The sequence below is a fragment of the Ascaphus truei genome, chromosome 11 (assembly GCF_040206685.1).
Source record: "Ascaphus truei isolate aAscTru1 chromosome 11, aAscTru1.hap1, whole genome shotgun sequence".
NCBI lineage: Eukaryota > Metazoa > Chordata > Amphibia > Anura > Ascaphidae > Ascaphus > Ascaphus truei.
Genome location: NC_134493.1, coordinates 38432315 through 38453713, shown reverse-complemented (window position 1 = coordinate 38453713; position 21399 = coordinate 38432315). Strand labels below are relative to the sequence as shown.

The following is a 21399-nucleotide window of genomic DNA, read 5'->3' as shown; positions in this document are numbered from 1 at the left end:
CAAACGGCTCACGCCCTTTTGGCTGCCCTTCGGCTGCGCCAAAGGCTGTGCGCCCTTGGAGCAACGCAGGTGTATGCTGGGTGGGTGAGGTTGAATCTGGTGCGTCTGTGAACAAAAAGATATTTTCTTTGTCCCTTTGGCTCATTAACATTCCAGTGGGTGGGGTTGCCGATTCAACAAAGAACAAGCACATGTAACCCTTAGCACGCTGGTCCTGTGCAGAGGGGAGCAGTTCTTGGGGGGCCCTCATCAGGCTGTGCGCCTTTGGAGCAACGCAGATGTACGCTGGGTGGGTGAGGTTGAATCTGGTGCGTCTGTGAACAGTATTGGTATGTGTCCTTCCTGGAGCCCTCCCCAGCTGTTGTGATTAGCTGCATAGTTCTTAGTTTGATTGAAGCTCTTATTCACCTGTATAATACCAGGAAAAGCACTCTGAATTAGATTTGTCGCAACCAAACTGCATGCATGGACCTGCGTGTGTGGAAAATGAATGATCTTTATTAACCATTTGGAAGCATCGTGGGATGGGGGTGAGCTTGGGACCTGGGAAGGAGGAGCCACCCTCCCTTAATCAGCTGTGACCAGCTGGACAAGATTGCAAAACAGAGAAAACCAGTAAGCTCCTAATTAATATACCCCCAAAGTAACCACAATATATATATATTTGCATATGAGTGTCAAAACGGAGTGCTACTGGGCATGGCAACATATGGTTAAAATCAAGGACAGAACATAGCGAACACAGACAGAGCCCAATGCTCTGTGACAATGGTCCTAATTTATATTTGAACATTCAGAGGCGCAGGAGTCTGAGAAGCTTTAGGTGATAGGATTCCCAGCAATGTTACATGGTGGGTTAACCCCCTGGCTGCCACATGGACGAGTTATTGCATGTCAAACAGCATCTGCAGGTCGTGGTACATTTTAACAAACCAAAATGGCAGATATAATAAATATCTTCCATAAAAAAGGTTGGACATCTTTTTAGAAAGGAAAGGTATATATGGATATACCAAATAAGTAACCATGGGAGGGATGTTGATCCAGCGAGTAATCTGATTGCCTATAATGGAGTCAGGAAGGAATTTATTTGACCCATTATGAGATATCAGATGATATGTCACTGGGGTTGTGTGTTTGCTTCCTCTGGATCAATATACTGTAAGTACGGATCTTATACTATATTAGTGAAAGCACTGTATGTTTGCCTGCCTGCCTGGATGTCTGGTGTCCCTAGCGGCAATCTCATTGGTCCCTTGGGCCGCCCGCCCCCGCACACCTCTCATTGGCCTCACACACTCACACCACCCCCTTGGCCCGCCCCCCACACCTCTCATTGGCCTGAGGCGGAGTGACGGGCCAAAGGGGACACACACACACACACACACACACACACACACACACACACACACACACACACACACACACACACACACACACACACACACACACACACACACTGTTACATACATTAGCAGCACATCTCCCGCTCTCTTCCCCACCGGTCCCGGAGGCTCCGCCTCTTCCTGTTTCCCGCGCTTTCACCCCCCCCCCCTCCACGTGGGAGCTGCCGGACGGGCGAGGGAGCTGCCGGACGGGTGAGGGAGATACCGGACGGGTGAGGGAGCGGCCTTCACCCCCCTTCACCTCCCCTCACTCACTTCCCCTCCACCCCCCCCCCCGGCGCCGCTACAGTCAGCGGGGGAGCGGAGTGATCACCTCCCCTCACTCACTTCCCCTCCACCCCCCCCGCCGCCGCTACACTCAGCGGGGGAGCGGAGTGATCACCTCCCCCTCACTCACTTCCCCTCCACCCCCCCCCCGGCGCCCCTACACTCAGCGGGGGAGCGGAGTGATCACCTCCCCTCACTCACTTCCCCTCCACCCCCCCCCCCCCGGCGCCGCTACACTCAGCGGGGGAGCGGAGTGATCACCTCCCCTCACTCACTTCCCCTCCACCACCCCCCGGCGCCGCTACACTCAGCGGGGGAGCGGAGTGATCACCTCCCCTCACTCACTGTCCCCTCCACCCCCCCCCCCCGGCGCCGCTACAGTCAGCGGGGGAGCGGAGTGATCACCTCCCCTCACTCACTTCCCCTCCACGGCGCCGCTACAGTCAGCGGGGGAGCGGAGTGATCACCTCCCCTCACTCACTTCCCATCCACCCCCCCCGGCGCCGCTACACTCAGCGGGGGAGCGGAGTGATCACCTCCCCTCACTCACTTCCCCTCCACCCCCCCCCCGGCGCCGCTACACTCAGCGGGGGAGCGGCCACAACACTCTGCCTCCCGCCTCAGATCCACGTGGGAGCTGCCGGACGGGTGAGTGAGCGGCCTTCACCTCCCCTCACCCACCCCTCACTACACTTCCCCTCCCTTCCACCTCCCCTCCACCACCCCTCACTACACTTCCCATCCCCTCCACCACCCCTCACTACACTTCCCATCCCCTTCACCTCCACCTCCCCTCCACCCCCCCCCCTTAACCTCCCCTCCACCCCCCCCCCTTAACCTCCCCTCCACCCCCCCCCCTTAACCTCCCCTCCACCCCCCCCCCTTCACCTCCCCTCCACCCCCCCCCTTCACCTCCCCTCCACCCCACCTTCACCCCCACCTTCACCCCCCTTCACCTTCCCTTCACTCCCCCTTACAACCTCCCACCACCTCCCCCCTTCCCACCTTCCCACCTCCCCACCACCTCCCCCCCTTCCCACCACCTCCCCCCCCTTCCATCCTCCCCCCTTCCCACCACCTCCCCCCTCCTCCCCCCTTCCCACCACCTCCCCCCTCTTCCCTCTTCCCACCACCTCCCCCCTCTTCCCACCACCTCCCCCCTTCCCCTCCTCCATCTCCCCCTTCCCCTCCTCCATCTCCCCCTTCCCCTCCTCCACCTCCCCCCTCCTTCCCCTCCTCCACCTCCCCCCTTCTTCCCCTCCTCCACCTCCCCCCTTCCATTCCTCCACTTCCCCACTTCCATTCCTCCACTTCCCCACTTACCCTCCTCACCTCCCCCCTTACCCTCCTCACCTCCCTCCTCCACCTCCCCCCTTTCCCCATCCCCCCCTCCACCCCCTTCCCCCCCTCCACCCCTCTTTCCCCCCTTACCCCCCTTTCCCTCCTCCCCCACCTTTCCCCCCTTTTCCCCCTCCCCCACCTACCCTCCTCACCTCCCCCCTTACCCCTCCTCACCTCCCCTCCTCCACCTCCCCCCTTTCCCCATCCCCCCCCTCCACCCCTTCCCCCCCCTCCACCCCTCTTTCCCCCCCTTTCCCTCCTCCCCCACCTTTCCCCCCTTTCCCCTCCCCCACCTCCACCCCTCTTTCCCCCCCTTCCCCCCTCTTTCCCCCCTTCCCTCCTCCCCCACCTTTTCCCCTCCCCCACCTTACCCCCCTTCCCCCTTCACCCCTCCCCCCCTTCACCCTTACCTCCCCCTTCCCACCACCTCCCCCCTTCCCACCACCTCCCCCCCTTCCCACCTCCCCCCCCCTTCCACCACCTCCCCCCCCCCCCCTTCCACCGCCTCCCCCACCTCCCACCCCCTTCCCACCACCTCCCCCCCTCCCACCACCCCCCCCCCTTCCCACCACCTCCCCCCCCCCCAACCCACCACCTCCCCCCCCCACCCCCACCCCCCCCCCCTTCCCACCTCCCCCCTTCCCACCACCTCCCCCCTCCTCCCTCCTCCCCCCTTCCCACCACCTCCCCCTCTTCCCCCCTTCCCACCACCTCCCCCCTCTTCCCACCACCACCCCCCTTCCCCTCCTCCATCTCCCCCCTTCCCCTCCTCCATCTCCCCCGTTCCCCTCCTCCACCTCCCCCCTTCCCCTCCCCCACCTCCCCCCTTCCCTTCCACCACCTCCCCCCCTTCCCCTCCCCCCTTCCCCTCCTCACCTCCCCCCTTCCCCTCCTCACCTCCCCCCTTACCCTCCTCACCTCCCCCCTTACCCTCCTCACCTCCTTCACCTCCCCCCTTTCCCCATCCCCCCTCTCCCCTCTTCCCCCCCTCCACCCCCTTCCCCCCTCCACCCCTCTTTCCCCCTCCCCCCCCCTTCCCCCCTCCACCCCTCTTTTCCCCCTCCCCCCCCCACCCCTCTTTCCCCCTTCCCCCCCTTTCCCTCCTCCCCCCCTTTCCCTCCTCCCCCACCTTTCCCCCCTTTTCCCCTCCCCCACCTTTACCCCCTTCACACCTCCCCCCCACCCCCCCCCCCTTAACCTCCCCTCCACCCCCCCCCCCTTCACCTCCCCTCCCACCCCCACCTTCACCCCCCTTCACCTTCCCTTCACTCCCCCTTACAACCTCCTACCACCTCCCCACCACCTCCCCCCTCTTCCCACCACCCCCCCCTTCCCACCTTCCCACCCCCTTCCCACCCCCTTCCCACCTCCCCCCCCTTCCCACCACCTCCCCCCTCCTCCCCCCTTCCCACCACCTCCCCCCTCCTCCCCCCTTCCCACCACCTCCCCCCTCTTCCCTCTTCCCACCACCTCCCCCCTCTTCCCACCACCTCCCCCCTTCCCCTCCTCCATCTCCCCCTTCCCCTCCTCCATCTCCCCCTTCCCCTCCTCCACCTCCCCCCTCCTTCCCCTCCTCCACCTCCCCCCTTCTTCCCCTCCTCCACCTCCCCCCTTCCATTCCTCCACTTCCCACTTACCCTCCCCCCTTACCCTCCTCACCTCCCCTCCTCCACCTCCCCCCTTTCCCCATCCCCCCTCCACCCCCTTCCCCCCTCTTTCCCCCCTTTCCCTCCTCCCCCACCTTTCCCCCCTTTTCCCCTCCCCCACCTTTACCCCCCTTTCCCCCTTCACCCCTCCCCCCCTTCACCCTTACCTCCCCCTTCCCACCACCTCCCCCCTTCCCACCACCTCCCCCCTTCCCACCACCTCCCCCCCCCTTCCCACCGCCCCCCCCTTCCCACCACCTCCCCCCCCCCTTTCCACCGCCTCCCCCACCTTCCCACCCCCCTTCCCACCACCTCCCCACCCCCTTCCCACCACCTCCCCCCCCTTCCCACCACCTCCCCCCCTTCCCACCACCTCCCCCCCCTTCCCACCACCTCCCCCCCCCCCTTCCCACCACCTCCCCCCCCTTCCCACCACCTCCCCCCCTTCCCACCACCTCCCCCCCTTCCCACCACCTCCCCCCCCTTCCCACCTCCCCCCTTCCCACCACCTCCCCCCTCCTCCCCCCTTCCCACCACCTCCCCCCTCTTCCCCCCTTCCCACCACCTCCCCCTCTTCCCACCACCTCCCCCCTTCCCCTCCTCCATCTCCCCCCTTCCCCTCCTCCATCTCCCCCGTTCCCCTCCTCCACCTCCCCCCTTCCCCTCCCCCACCTCCCCCCCTCCATCTCCCCCGTTCCCCTCCTCCACCTCCCCCCTTCCCCTCCCCCACCTCCCCCCTTCCCTTCCTCCACCTCCCCCCTTCCCCACCTCCCCCCTTCCCCTCCTCCACCTCCCCCCCTTCCCCTCCTCCTCCACCTCCCCCCTTACCCTCCTCACCTCCCCCCTTACCCTCCTCCCCTCCTCCACCTCCCCCCTTTCCCCATCCCCCCTCTTCCCCCCCTCCACCCCCTTCCCCCCTCCACCCCTCTTTTCCCCCTTCCCTCCTCCCCCACCTTTCCCCCCTTTTCCCCTCCCCCACCTTTACCCCCTTCACACCTCCCCCCCTTCACCCTTTCCCCCACCTCCCCCCTTCTCCTCCCCCCTTCCCCTCCTCCTCCACCTCCCCCTTCCCTTCCTCCCTTCACACCAACTTCACCTCCTGTCACCACCCCCCCTTCGCCTCCTGTCACCCCCCCTCCCTTCACCTCCTGTCACCCTCCCCACCTCCCGTCACCCCCCCCCCTCCCTTCACCTCCCGGCAACCCCCTCCACCTCCCGTCACCCCCCCTTCACCTCTCCCCCTTCACCTCCCCTCACCCCTCCTTCACCTCCCCTCCGCCCCCCCTTCACCTCCCCTCCGCCCCCCCTTCACCTCCCCTCACCATCCCCCACCACCCCTCCGACCTCACCTCCCCTCCTTCAACGCCTTTCGTCCGCCCTCCCGCCTCTGCCTTTCGCCCACCCGCACTTCTGCCTTTCACCCGCCCACCGCACGCACTAAACAGACCTGCCACACTCGACACACACCCGCCACCTCTCACCCACCCCACACACTCGACACACACCTGCCGCCTCCTGCCCCTACGCAACAATATCACTGACCAGCTGTCACCTGCACTCGCCACACACCCGCCGCCTCACACCCTAGCAGGACCCTGACCCACAGCCAGCACTCACTACCCACGCGCCACCCGTACTGAACACCCACCCGCCGCCTCACACACGCTCACACCCTAGCAGGACACACGCCTCACATTTTCACATCACTTATGTCACCAAAATATACATTGTACTGTGGTGTGTTTACAATAAACCATTTTTAAACAACATCGTATTACATTTTCTTCCATCTTTCTTTTCAACATTATTATCCAACCTTTACAACAAATACTCACCTATTGTTCCACGATTTATAAATAATACTACCTATTACGCATTTACATCCCGGGCAACGCCGGGTCTCTCAGCTAGTATAGGATAAAGTATCAGTCATCTAACTTTAGCTTAGGTTGAACTGGATGGACATTGTGTTTTTTTCAACCTATATTACTATGTAACTATGTAACAATGGCAGTTCTTCATAGATGGACTTATATACAGTTGGGCTCCGCTCATACAGCGTTTCCCAATATATACCCATATTCATTAGGTTCGGCGCTTGTTCAGTTTTTCCAGCAATTTTCATGCATGACGCGCTCAGCAGCTGAGTATCCGGCTGTCACTAGGTAACAGTTTTAGCGCCTGCGCAACTCCTTGTCAGATGCCATTTGCCAGCGAAACAGTCGGGTTACAGCTCTGCACCTCTGTTTTCAAAAGTACAATACAGTGCAGTAGGGCCCCGCTTTACGGCGATTTCCGCTTTACGGCGATTTCCGCTTTACAACAGCGGCCTGGAACGGAACCCGCCATATGAGCGGGGCCCTGATGTATGAGGTTCCTCATGTTATTTATGCAGATGTGCAAACAGGTCATGTACAACTATACGCAGTATGTAAAGAACTATCATGGTGACCGATAAAAGATATCACGTCTTCCAACTTTTATATGTGTATATATATCTTTATCATAATAATCATATTATATCATTCATGTACATAGCGCGTCACAGCAGTAATACACGGGACATAATATTAGGAGACATAATTAGGAATAAGCGCTACAGCAAAAGTAACATTAACAAATTGAGTCCCTGCCCTGAAGAGCTTACAGTCTAAGTGGATCAAAAATGCAGCAGGACCTGTATGGATCCTCTAATTCTGCAAATATCCGGTTTCTAATCATTCCAAAATAACACTGATTTTGTTTTACTTAATGCACTATTTAGACTTCAATTTTCCCTGGGGTGCAGAAAAGAAAACCCAGGATGGGGGTAGCAAATCAAAACAAGGAGCGCAACAGACAGAAGGGGCATCGTCGCGTAAAAAGCCCAGAAGGCTACATACAGAGTTGTATTCATGCCTTGTAGAACAGGGGTGCTCAAGACCCCCCTCTCCCAACAGGTCAGGTTTTCAGGGTACCCCTTCATCAGCACAGGTGAGTCAATCAGTCCCTGCTTCAGCACGGGTGGCTCAGAGACTCAGTCTTTGACTGAACCTCTGATTGAGTCATCTGTGCTGAAGTTGGGATATCCTGGAAACCTGACCTGTTGGTGGGGGGGTGGAATGGGGACTTGAGGTCTGGAGTTAAGCACCCCTGTTGTAGAATATGATAGTGGGTGTTATTTAACTTGTGACTGGTTTAGAGAATAATTAAATTAAAATACATTTATAAGATTGAAATAAAACATCTGTCATCAGGAATGTTCCGGTTTTATACGCCACTTGATTTGCACTGGCTGGGATATCCTACACCCACTTACTTTAGGTATATGAAGCCTCACGAGACCATATACCGAGACCTACATTCGCAAAATCTACCTGGGGTGTTCCTGAAAGATTGGGCGTTGTGCTTTTCAGGATGAATCATTTACAAATCCTTTTCAGAACATTTTTTATATGAATATATTTCATTTTATTACAACACCAATAAAAGTTGCAAAGTGGGACTTCACCTTTACCTCAAGTAGGGGGTGTTATACAGGAGACTGGGTGAGAGTGTTATACAGAGGGTGAGGGTGTTATACAGGAGACTGGGAAAGGGTGTTACACAGGAGACTTGGCGATGGTGTTATACAGGAGACTGGGCGAGGGTGTTATACGGGAGACTGGGCGAGGGTGTTATACAGGAGACTGGGCGAGGGTGTTATACAGGAGACTGGGCGAGGGTGTTATACAGAGGGTGAGGGTGTTATACAGGAGACTGGGAGAGGGTGTTACACAGGAGACTTGGCGATGGTGTTATACAGGAGACTGGGCGAGGGTGTTATACAGGAGACTGGGCGAGGGTGTTATACAGGAGACTGGGCGAGGGTGTTATACAGGAGACTGGGCGAGAGGGTGTTATAGGGAGACTGGGCGAGGGTGTTATATGGGAGACTGGGCGAGGGTGTTATACAGGAGACTTGGCGAGGGTGTTATACAGGAGACTGGGCGAAGGAGTTATACGGGAGACTGGGCGAGGGTGTTATACAGGAGACTGGGAGAGGGTGTTACACAGGAGACTGGGCGAGGGTGTTACACAGGATACTGGGAGAGGGTGTTACACAGGAGACTGGGCGAGGGTGTTATACAGGAGACTGGGCGAGAGGGTGTTATACAGGAGACTGGGCGAGGGTGTTACACAGGAGACTGGGTGAGGGTGTTACACAGGAGACTGGGCGAGGGTGTTATATAGGAGACTGGGCGAGGGTGTTATACAGGAGACTGGGCGAGGGTGTTATACAGGAGACTGGGTGAGGGTGTTATACAGGAGACTGGGCGAGAGGGTGTTATACAGGAGACTGGGCAAGAGGGTGTTACACAGGAGACTGGGCGAGGGTGTTACACAGGAGACTGGGCGAGAGGGTGTTATACAGGGACTGGGCGAGGGTGTTATACAGGAGACTGCGCGAGGGTGTTACACAGGAGACTGGGCGAGAGGGTGTTATACAGGGACTGGGCGAGAGGGTGTTATACAGGAGACTGGGCGAGAGGGTGTTATACAGGAGACTGGGCGAGGGTGTTATACAGGAGACTGGGCGAGAGGGTGTTATACAGGAGACTGGTGTGACGATAGTGAGGGTTTGGCCCGGGATTAACGGGGTTACCCCCCAAGAGCCCCCTCTAACCTCGCCAGGGAGACAAGGGGTTAACGGGGCTGAGGCCCAGAACTGTGACTTAACCCTTGTTAAATAACATGGAAATGCTTATCCCCCTGTGTAAATGTATTGTTGCTGGATCAGGGTATGCATAACACACCCACTGGGTCATAAGGGGTTAATGAGCTACAGTTTAAGAAAATTCCACTGTATTATGTCTTTTCAGGAAATCTGGACTTCAAAGGGTTAATTGAAGTTGAATGTGAAAAGCAGAAGGGTTTCTAGTGTACAGTATGTTAATACCTGTTTGCAGCCAGCCCCTGAGTCTTGGGGTGCAGCCTCAGGGGAACTCCCCAAGTACCCACATATTAAAAATATAACTTTGTCATAAGAGGAACATATATTTTTGATAAAATGCCTTTCTGCAGTTTTTAAAATGTACAGGCCGAATGCTAATTGCCTCTGCCTGCCCTTTGTAATGCAAGCTTCCTCTCTGGAAGTGCATATCAAAAGGGACACAGAGGATTCAGGTCTGGGCTTAGGTGTGACAGGAAGCCCCAGTGATTACCTAATTGTTTATGCGGGAGGCAGGCACAAGGAATAGTGAAGTGTAACAATTCACACTTACAATGGATCCAAAAGCCTGCTTCAAAAGGTTTTATTGATGGGGCCAGGGTGGTGCTACCCCAAACAGGATATCTGAATGGGTGACCTTATTAAATATAAGAATATTATGAGATCTCCTTGGCTGAACATGATAAGAATTACATATGTGTATCCGTTGGATATAGCCCATCTTTTGGAGTCTAAACACTGTATATGTAACTGCTGCTAAATGCCAGATATTAATATCTCTATTAATTTTCATATTACACTGTAATGTTTGGTCTCTCTGCGAGCGTCAGGTGTGACAGACTGTATTAATATATCTCACCTGACTGTATGTCTTACTGAACTCAAGTTATGAGGTGATTTGCAGAAATATGAATTTTTGGTTGAGTTCTGAGGAACCCCTGTTGTGATGAGCAGGAAAGGCTAGAATTTACAAGCCTGGTCATCAAAGGCTAAGTTGCTAATTGCTTATGCTTGGCCCAACGGACAAAAGGAATTAACCAGAGTAAGTGTAACTTTTCACACTGGACCCTGGAAGCCCAAAGTCAGCTTCAAAAGCTTCAAAGGGGATTTTACTAGACGGCACGGCGCCGTAAGCTGGGATGCAAGGGTTAAAATGATATATAAGTCAGAGCCACCCTTTTATCCATGTTGTTCATGCAAAGTGCTTCATGGTTCTTCATTGTTCTTCATGCAAATGTCTTCATGCATGTGTCCTGCCTGTTTTGCTGTGATGTCAACTGAAATATGGGAGAAGTGGCCAGTCTGTAATCCTGATGGCTTTCTTGCCATAATCTTTAAGTAAGTGTCTATATTTTGCTGTTATTGTATAATCTGTTATAGGTCACCTTTATCAAGGAATAAATTATATTTTATCATATCTAAGTCTCGTCCCAGTTCAAACCCAGGTATATATATATTTATATATAGTTTTGGTGTAAATTACAGCTTGTCGTAAGCTACCGTGACAACTGGGTGAGGGTGTTACACAGGAGACTGGGCGAGAGGGTGTTATACAGGAGACTGGGCGAGGGGGTTACACAGGAGACTGGGCGAGAGGGTGTTACACAGGAGACTGGGCGAGAGGGTGTTACACAGGAGACTGGGCGAGAGGGTGTTACACAGGAGACTGGGCGAGGGTGTTATACAGGAGACTGGGCGAGGGTGTTATACAGTAGACTGGGCGAGGGTGTTATACAGGAGACTGGGCGAGGGTGTTATACAGGAGACTGGGCGAGGGAGTTATACAGGAGACTGGGCGAGGGTGTTATACAGGAGACTGGGCGAGGGTGTTATACAGGAGACTGGGAGAGGGTGTTATACAGGAGACTGGGCGAGGGTGTTATACAGGAGACTGGGCGAGGGTGTTATACGGGAGACTGGGAGAGGGTGTTATACGGGAGACTGGGCGAGGGTGTTATACAGGAGACTGGGCGAGAGGGTGTTATACAGGAGACTGGGTGAGAGGGTGTTATACAGGAGACTGGTGAGGGTGTTACACAGGAGACTGGGCGAGAGGGTGTTATACAGGAGACTGGTGAGGGTGTTACACAGGAGACTGGGCGAGAGGGTGTTATACAGGAGACTGGGTGAGGGGGTTATACAGGAGACTGGGCGAGGGTGTTACACAGGAGACTGGGCGAGAGGGTGTTATACAGGAGACTGGGCGAGAGGGTGTTATACAGGAGACTGGGCGAGGGTGTTATACAGTAGACTGGGCGAGGGTGTTATACAGGAGACTGGGCGAGGGTGTTATACAGGAGACTGGGAGAGGGTGTTATACAGGAGACTGGGCGAGGGTGTTATACAGGAGACTGGGCGAGAGGGTGTTATACAGGAGACTGGTGAGGGTGTTACACAGGAGACTGGGCGAGAGGGTGTTACACAGGAGACTGGGCGAGAGGGTGTTATACAGGGACTGGGCGAGAGGGTGTTATACAGGAGACTGGGCGAGAGGGTGTTATACAGGAGACTGGGCGAGGGTGTTATACAGGAGACTGGGCGAGAGGGTGTTATACAGGAGACTGGGCGAGAGGGTGTTATACAGGAGACTGGGCGAGGGTGTTATACGGGAGACTGGGCGAGGGTGTTATACGGGAGACTGGGTGAGAGGGTGTTACACAGGAGACTGGGCGAGGGTGCTATACAGGAGACTGGGCGAGGGTGCTATACAGGAGACTGGGCGAGGGTGTTATACAGGAGACTGGGCGAGGGTGTTATACAGGAGACTGGGTGAGGGTGTTATACAGGAGACTGGGCAAGAGGGTGTTACACAGGAGACTGGGCGAGAGGGTGTTACACAGGAGACTGGGCGAGAGGGTGTTACACAGGAGACTGGGCGAGAGGGTGTTACACAGGAGACTGGGCGAGAGGGTGTTACACAGGAGACTGGGCGAGAGGGTGTTACACAGGAGACTGGGTGAGGGTGTTATACAGGAGACTGGGCGAGGGTGTTATACAGGAGACTGGGCAAGAGGGTGTTATACAGGAGACTGGGCAAGAGGGTGTTACACAGGAGACTGGGCGAGAGGGTGTTACACAGGAGACTGGGCGAGAGGGTGTTACACAGGAGACTGGGCGAGAGGGTGTTACACAGGAGACTGGGCGAGAGGGTGTTATACAGGAGACTGGGCGAGGGTGTTATACAGGAGACTGGGCGAGGGTGTTATACAGGAGACTGGGCGAGAGGGTGTTACACAGGAGACTGGGCGAGAGGGTGTTACACAGGAGACTGGGCGAGAGGGTGTTACACAGGAGACTGGGCGAGAGGGTGTTATACAGGAGACTGGGCGAGGGTGTTATACAGGAGACTGGGCGAGGGTGTTACACAGGAGACTGGGCGAGAGGGTGTTATACAGGAGACTGGGCGAGGGTGTTATACAGGAGACTGGGCGAGGGTGTTATACAGGAGACTGGGCGAGGGTGTTATACGGGAGACTGGGAGAGGGTGTTATACGGGAGACTGGGCGAGGGTGTTATACAGGAGACTGGGCGAGAGGGTGTTATACAGGAGACTGGGTGAGAGGGTGTTATACAGGAGACTGGTGAGGGTGTTACACAGGAGACTGGGCGAGAGGGTGTTATACAGGAGACTGGTGAGGGTGTTACACAGGAGACTGGGCGAGAGGGTGTTATACAGGAGACTGGGTGAGGGGGTTATACAGGAGACTGGGCGAGGGTGTTACACAGGAGACTGGGCGAGAGGGTGTTATACAGGAGACTGGGCGAGAGGGTGTTATACAGGAGACTGGGCGAGGGTGTTATACAGTAGACTGGGCGAGGGTGTTATACAGGAGACTGGGCGAGGGTGTTATACAGGAGACTGGGAGAGGGTGTTATACAGGAGACTGGGCGAGGGTGTTATACAGGAGACTGGGCGAGAGGGTGTTATACAGGAGACTGGTGAGGGTGTTACACAGGAGACTGGGCGAGAGGGTGTTACACAGGAGACTGGGCGAGAGGGTGTTATACAGGGACTGGGCGAGAGGGTGTTACACAGGAGACTGGGCGAGGGTGTTATACGGGAGACTGGGTGAGAGGGTGTTACACAGGAGACTGGGCGAGGGTGTTATACAGGAGACTGGGAGAGGGTGTTATACAGGAGACTGGGCGAGGGTGTTATACAGGAGACTGGGCGAGGGTGTTATACAGGAGACTGGGCGAGGGTGTTATACAGGAGACTGGGCGAGAGGGTGTTACACAGGAGACTGGGCGAGAGGGTGTTACACAGGAGACTGGGCGAGAGGGTGTTACACAGGAGACTGGGCGAGGGTGTTATACGGGAGACTGGGTGAGAGGGTGTTACACAGGAGACTGGGCGAGGGTGCTATACAGGAGACTGGGCGAGGGTGCTATACAGGAGACTGGGCGAGGGTGTTATACAGGAGACTGGGCGAGGGTGTTATACAGGAGACTGGGTGAGGGTGTTATACAGGAGACTGGGCAAGAGGGTGTTACACAGGAGACTGGGCGAGAGGGTGTTACACAGGAGACTGGGCGAGAGGGTGTTACACAGGAGACTGGGCGAGAGGGTGTTACACAGGAGACTGGGCGAGAGGGTGTTACACAGGAGACTGGGCGAGAGGGTGTTACACAGGAGACTGGGTGAGGGTGTTATACAGGAGACTGGGCGAGGGTGTTATACAGGAGACTGGGCAAGAGGGTGTTATACAGGAGACTGGGCAAGAGGGTGTTACACAGGAGACTGGGCGAGAGGGTGTTACACAGGAGACTGGGCGAGAGGGTGTTACACAGGAGACTGGGCGAGAGGGTGTTACACAGGAGACTGGGCGAGAGGGTGTTATACAGGAGACTGGGCGAGGGTGTTATACAGGAGACTGGGCGAGGGTGTTATACAGGAGACTGGGCGAGAGGGTGTTACACAGGAGACTGGGCGAGAGGGTGTTACACAGGAGACTGGGCGAGAGGGTGTTACACAGGAGACTGGGCGAGAGGGTGTTATACAGGAGACTGGGCGAGGGTGTTATACAGGAGACTGGGCGAGGGTGTTACACAGGAGACTGGGCGAGAGGGTGTTATACAGGAGACTGGGCGAGGGTGTTATACAGGAGACTGGGCGAGGGTGTTACACAGGAGACTTGGCGAGGGTGTTACACAGGAGACTTGGCGAGGGTGTTATACAGGAGACTGGGTGAGAGGGTGTTACACAGGAGACTGGGCGAGAGGGTGTTACACAGGAGACTGGGCGAGAGGGTGTTACACAGGAGACTGGGCGAGGGTGTTACACAGGAGACTGGGCGAGGGTGTTATACAGGAGACTGGGTGAGGGTGTTATACAGGAGACTGGGCGAGAGGGTGTTACACAGGAGACTGGGCGAGGGTGTTACACAGGAGACTTGGCGAGAGGGTGTTATACAGGAGACTGGGCGAGAGGGTGTTATACAGGGACTGGGCGAGGGTGTTATACAGGGACTGGGCGAGGGTGTTATACAGGAGACTGGGCGAGAGGGTGCTATACAGGAGACTGGGCGAGGGTGTTATACAGGAGACTGGGCGAGGGTGTTATACAGGGACTGGGCGAGGGTGTTATACAGGAGACTGGGCGAGAGGGTGCTATACAGGAGACTGGGCGAGAGGCTGTTATACAGGAGACTGGGCGAGAGGGTGTTATACAGGAGACTGGGCGAGGGGGTTATACAGGAGACTGGGCGAGGGTGTTACACAGGAGACTGGGTGAGAGGGTGTTATACAGGAGACTGGGCGAGGGTGTTATACAGGAGACTGGGCGAGAGGGTGTTATACAGGAGACTGGGCGAGGGTGTTATACAGGAGACTGGGCGAGGGTGTTACACGGGAGACTGGGCGAGGGTGTTACACGGGAGACTGGGCGAGGGTGTTACACGGGAGACTGGGCGAGGGTGTTATACGGGAGACTGCGCGAGAGGGTGTTACACGGGAGACTGGGCGAGAGGGTGTTACACGGGAGACTGGGCGAGAGGGTGTTATACAGGAGACTGGGCGAGGGTGCTATACAGGAGACTGGGCGAGGGTGTTATACAGGAGACTGGGCGAGGGTGTTATACAGGAGACTGGGTGAGGGTGTTATACAGGAGACTGGGCGAGAGGGTGTTACACAGGAGACTGGGCGAGAGGGTGTTACACAGGAGACTGGGCGAGAGGGTGTTACACAGGAGACTGGGCGAGAGGGTGTTATACAGGAGACTGGGCGAGGGTGTTATACAGGAGACTGGTCGAGAGGCTGTTATACAGGAGACTGGGCGAGAGGGTGTTATACAGGAGACTGGGCGAGGGTGTTATACAGGAGACTGGGCGAGGGTGTTATACAGGAGACTGGGTGAGGGTGTTATACAGGAGACTGGGCGAGGGTGTTACACAGGGACTGGGCGAGGGTGTTACACAGGAGACTGGGCGAGAGGGTGTTACACAGGAGACTGGGCGAGAGGGTGTTATAAAGGGACTGTGCGAGGGTGTTATAAAGGGACTGGGCGAGGGTGTTATAAAGGGACTGTGCGAGGGTGTTATAAAGGGACTGGGCGAGGGTGTTATACAGGGACTGGGCGAGGGTGTTATAAAGGGACTGGGCGAGGGTGTTATACAGGAGACTGGCCGAGGGTGTTATACAGGAGACTGGGCGAGTGTGTTATACAGGAGACTGGGCGAGAGTGTGTTATACAGGAGACTGGGCGAGAGGGTGTTATACAGGAGACTGGGCGAGGGTGTTATACGGGAGACTGGGCGAGAGGGTGTTATACGGGAGACTGGGCGAGGGTGTTATACAGGAGACTGGGCGAGGGTGTTATACAGGAGACTGGGCGAGGGTGTTATACAGGAGACTGGGCGAGGGTGTTATACAGGAGACTGGGCGAGGGTGTTATACAGGAGACTGGGCGAGGGTGTTATACAGGAGACTGGGCGAGGGTGTTATACAGGGACTGGGCGAGGGTGTTACACAGGAGACTGGGCGAGAGGGTGTTATACAGGAGACTGGGCGAGGGTGTTATACAGGGACTGGGCGAGGGTGTTATACAGGGACTGGGCGAGGGCGTTATAAAGGGACTGGGTGAGGGCGTTATACAGGGACTGGGCGAGGGTGTTATAAAGGGACTGGGCGAGGGTGTTATACAGGGGACTGGGCGAGAGGGTGTTATACAGGAGACTGGGCGAGGGTGTTATACAGGAGACTGGGCGAGGGTGTTATACAGGAGACTGGGCGAGGGTGTTATACAGGAGATAGAAATTGCTTTGCAGGCAGCATAGAGATCAGTTAGAGAGAGGTGTCAGCGCAGCATCGTTAGCACAGCATCGTTAGCCCGGGCGCTACCATTTCTTGTGCTAATCGCCTATTGTGAAGAATAACAAAGGACTCGGAGAACATGCAATTAGCACAGCAAAGCAAGTAATGATCCATTTAATCACAGAGCGAGGAGACAGACCGGGGAATTGACTCATTGATATGAAAACTAATAGTAGGTTAAAGGCCGGGAGGGAAGAATTCAAACTGTGGAGTCAGTGGTCTGATTATTAGCAGCTGAAAGACTTCATTTGCATCGCAATAAAGGAGCTTGATACCTATGGTAATTTAGGGCAGTTTAGCGCTAAGAATGTGGGTGTGAATGTCCTCTCTGTATTCCATCAAATGGAAAGGAATACACTTACTCTATATACAAGACGTAGGACAGGGGAGGCCAACTCCAGTCCTCAGGGGCCACAAACAGGTCAGGTTTTCAGGATATCAATAGGGTCGCTTATCATCAGGTCTGGATGCACTTACCTGTATCCCCTTTATTATATTATATTCCCTGTATTCTTATTGGATTGTAATGGATAGATTGTAAATAGCCGAGTACTGGTGGGCGCTATAAACTGTATGTATGTATGTATATAGTGCATGAACAAGGGCGGAGGGGGAACGTTGAGGGGAGTACGGGGGGGAAATTAGGGAAGAAAAAAAAAAACAATAATGAGTTCTTCAGTATTAGGTGATACCTTTTTTATTGGACTAACAATTTATGTCACAGGACAAGCTTTCGAGAGTTCTCCTCTCTTCTTCAGGTCTGGAATACTGATATACAGAGAAAACAGTAAATATGTGTTTTTTTTCTCTCTACACTGTTTTAGCCATAGATTCCTGTGTATATCAGTATTGCTGACCTGAAGAAGAGAGGAGAACTCTCGAAAGCTTGTCCTGTGACATAAATTGTTAGTCCAATAAAAAAGGTATCACCTAATACTGAAGAACTCATTAATTGTGCAGTATCGCAACTGGACTAACACGGCTATTTTCTGCTACATGTGCACACAGACACACACACACACACACACACACACACACACACACACAGACACACACAGACACACACAGACACACACACACACACACACACACACACACACACACACACACACACACACACACACACACACACACACACACACACACAGACACACACACACACACACAGACACAGACACACACACACACAGACACACACACAGACACACACAGACACACACAGACACACACAGACACACACAGACACACACAGACACACACAGACACACACAGACACACACAGACACACGTAGTAAAGAAACACATGAGGGAGGAGGGGGCAGTGTGATACAAGCTCAGGGCCCCAGACAGGGACAACCAGCGGCTGTTGTTTATTATGTGGATGAGGGGGGGGGGGAGAGGGAGGCAGGGGGGAGAGATGGGGGTGTGAGATAGAGGTGTGTTGGGTGGGTAATGGGGGTGGACCAGTGGAAACTGTAGTCCTGGGCCCCCGGGAAAGCTGTCTGTGACCCTGCTGGGTATATACACCTGAGTAAGAACCCTGTGAGATTTGGAAGCTTGTAACAAATCAACAATCTCTTGGTTCAATAAAAAGTATCAAGCTACCTACTCACTTATGTGTTAAATAACTGTTGTAATGTGTGAAATACTAAAATATTAATGACTAGCTGAGAGACCCGGTGTTGCCCGGGATGTAAATGCGTAATAGGTAGTATTATTTATAAATGGTGGAACAATAGGTGACTATTTGTTGGAAAGGTTGGATAATAATGTTGAAAAGAAAGATGGAAGAAAATGTAATACGATGTTGTATAAAAATGGTTTATTGTAAACACACCACAGTACAATGTATATTTTGGTGACATAAGTGATGTGAAAATGTGAGGCGCGTGTCCTGCTAGGGTGTGAGCGTGTGTGAGGCGGCAGGTGGGTGTTCAGTACGGGTGGCGCATGGGTAGTGAGTGCTGGCTGTGGGTCGGGGTCCTGCTAGGGTGTGAGGCGGCGGGTGTGTGGCGAGTGCGGGTGACAGCTGGTCAGTGATATTGTTGCGTAGGGGCAGGATGCGGCAGGAGTGTGTGGGGTGGGTGAGAGGCGGCGGGTGTGTGTCGAGTGGCGGGTGTCTGTTGAGTGCGTGCGGCGGCTGTGTGGCGCAGGGGTGTGAGCGGTGGGCGGGTGAAAGGCAGAAGTGCGGGTGGGCGAAAGGCAGAGGCAGGAGGGCGGACGAAAGGCATTGAAGGAGGGGAGGTGAGGTCGAAGGGGTGGTGAGGGGAGGTGAAGGGGAGGGGAGGTGGATGGGTGGTGAGGGGGGGGATGGTGAGGGGGGGTGAAAGGGGGGGCGGAGGGGAGGTGAAGGGGGGGCGGAGGGGAGGTGAAGGCGGGGCGGGGGGAGGTGAAGGGGGGGCGGAGGGGGTAGGTGGGAAGGGTGGAGGTGAGGGGCTGGGGGGGAGGGGGAGGTGAAGGGGGGTGAGGGTAGATGAAGGGGGTGGAGGGGAGGTGAAGGGGGGGTGGTAAGGGAGGGGAGGTGGTGGGAAGGGGGGGAGGTGGTGGGTAGGTGGGAAGGGGGGGGAGGTGGGAAGGGGGGGAGGTGGTGGGAAGGTGGGAAGGGGGGGGAGGTGGTGGGAAGGGGGGGGAGGTGGTGGGAAGAGGGGGAGGTGGTAAGGGGGGGGAGGTGGTGGTAAGGGGGGGAGGTGGTGGGGAGGTGGGAAGGTGGGAGGTTGTAAGGGGGGAGTGAAGGTGGGTGGGGGTGGAGGTGGGGGTGGAGGGGGCGGTGAATGTGGGGGTGGAGGGGGGGGTGAAGGTGGGGGTGGAGGGGGGGGTGAAGGTAGGGGTGGAGGGGAGGTGAAGCGGGGGTGGAGGGGAGGTGAACCGGGGGTGGAGGGGAGGTGAAGCGGGGGTGGAGGAGGGGAGGTGAAGGGGGGGGTGGAGGGGAGGTGAAGGGGGGGGGGTGGGGTGGAGGTGAAGGGGAGGTGAAGGGGGGGGGTGAAGGGGGGGGGGTGAAGGGGAGGTGTGTGGAGGGGAGGTGAAGGTGGGGGGTGGAGGGGAGGTGAAGGGGGGGTGGAGGGGAGGTGAAGGGGGGGGTGGAGGGGAGGGTAAGGGGGGGTGGAGGGGAGGTGAAGGGGGGGGTGGAGGGAAGGTTAAGGGGGGGGTGGAGGGGAGGTTAAGGGGGGGTTGGAGGGGAGGTGAAGTGGAGGGGGGGTGGAGGGAGGGGAGGTGGAAGGGAGGGGAAGTGGAGTGAGGGGTGGGTGAGGGGAAGTGGGGTGAGGGGAGGTGAAGGCCGCTCACTCACCCGTCCAACCGTTCCCACGTGGATCTGAGGCGGGAGGCAGCGTGTTGTGGGCGCTCCCCCGCTGTGTCCCTGGCGCGCGCTCGCTCACTCCGCTCCCCCGCTGACTGTAGCGGCGCCGGGGGGGGGTGGAGGGGAAGTGAGTGAGGGAAGGTGAAGGGGGGTGAAGGCCGCTCACTCACCCGTCCGGCAGCTCCCTCACCCATCCGGCAGCTCCCTCACCCGTCCGGCAGCTCCCTCACCCGTCTGGCAGCTCCCACGTGAAGGGGGGGGGTGAAAGCGCGGGAAACAGGGAGAGGCGGAGCCTCCGGGACCGGTGGGGAAGAGAGCGGGAGATGTGCTGCTAACACTGTGAGCCCCGCTAATGTATGTAACACCGTGTGTGTGGGGGGGTTGTGTGTGTTTAGTGATGTGTGTGTGTGTGTGTGTGTGTGTTTAGTGATGTGTGTGTGTGTGTATAGTGATGTGTGTGTGTGTGTGTGTGTGTGTGTATAGTGATGTGTGTGTATGTGTATAGTGATGTGTGTGTGTGTGTGTGTGTGTGTGTGTGTGTGTGTATAGTGATGTGTGTGTGTATAGTGATGTGTGTGTGTGTGTGTGTATAGTGATGTGTGTGTGTGTGTGTGTATATAGTGATGTGTGTGTGTGTGTGTATAGTGATGTGTGTGTGTGCGTGTGTGTGTGTGCCCTTCACTCCGCCTCAGGCCAATGAGAGGTGTGCGGGGGCGGGCGGGCGGCCCAAGGGAGCAATCTCATTGGCCTGGCCCAAGGTCCAATGAGATTGCCGCTAGGGACACGGGGAGGGGCACAGGGAGACACATACAGACCCGGACACATAGAACACTTTCACAAATATATAGTAGATGAAGAAAAATACAGCATTATGCATTATTCTTCTAAGATCCCACATCACATGTACCTTAAAATCCACTCAAATATATTTCTGCAACATTTTGAAATATTTTTGTTAAAAATATAAGAACATATAATATGTTCAAATATCACAGCTGAGAAAGAAAGAAAGAAAATGACATTAACTCCTCCACTGGCCGAGGCAATGCATTGATTACAGGCCTTTCTGGCAGCAAAGGGGTTAATGTGCAAACTCTGCCGAGAACCCAGAGGTAGAGACCGCCACCTTGTGGACAGCATGTGTCTCAACGTGGACCAATTTAAATGACCTGCTTGGAAAAATCTCCCATATTGGCAATGGTGGGAAATGTCATGTGACCGATTTACTTTTAGAGACGTGGCCAACTCCAGTCCTGAAGGGCCACCAACAGGTCAGGTTTTAAGGATATACCTGATTCCGCACAGGTGGCTCAATCAGTGGCACCAGTCAATCTGACGAGCCACTGATTGAGTCACCTGTGCTGACGCAAAGATAGCTTTAAAACCTGACCTGTTTGTGGCCCTTGAGGACTAGAGTTGGCCTCCCCTGCAGTAGACTATGG

At 55.8% G+C, this 21399-nt stretch overlaps 1 protein-coding gene across 2 annotated transcripts in view; it reads right to left on the bottom strand.

Annotated features, from left to right (window-relative positions):
• The window catches only part of LOC142463236 (embryonic protein UVS.2-like), a 75761-nt gene extending 55017 nt beyond the window's left edge, over positions 1-20744 (bottom strand). The window contains exon 1 of one of the 2 annotated variants that reach the window (XR_012787394.1): positions 20128-20142. Coding sequence is in view for 1 of the 2 variants with exons in the window: in XM_075565734.1 (XP_075421849.1) it covers positions 20128-20151 (24 nt within the window). In the remaining variant the exon portion in view is untranslated. Of the gene's footprint in view, positions 1-20127 lie in introns of both variants that reach the window. The other variant, XM_075565734.1, reaches the window with a different exon arrangement.
• Between the last annotated feature and the right edge of the window lie 655 nt (positions 20745-21399).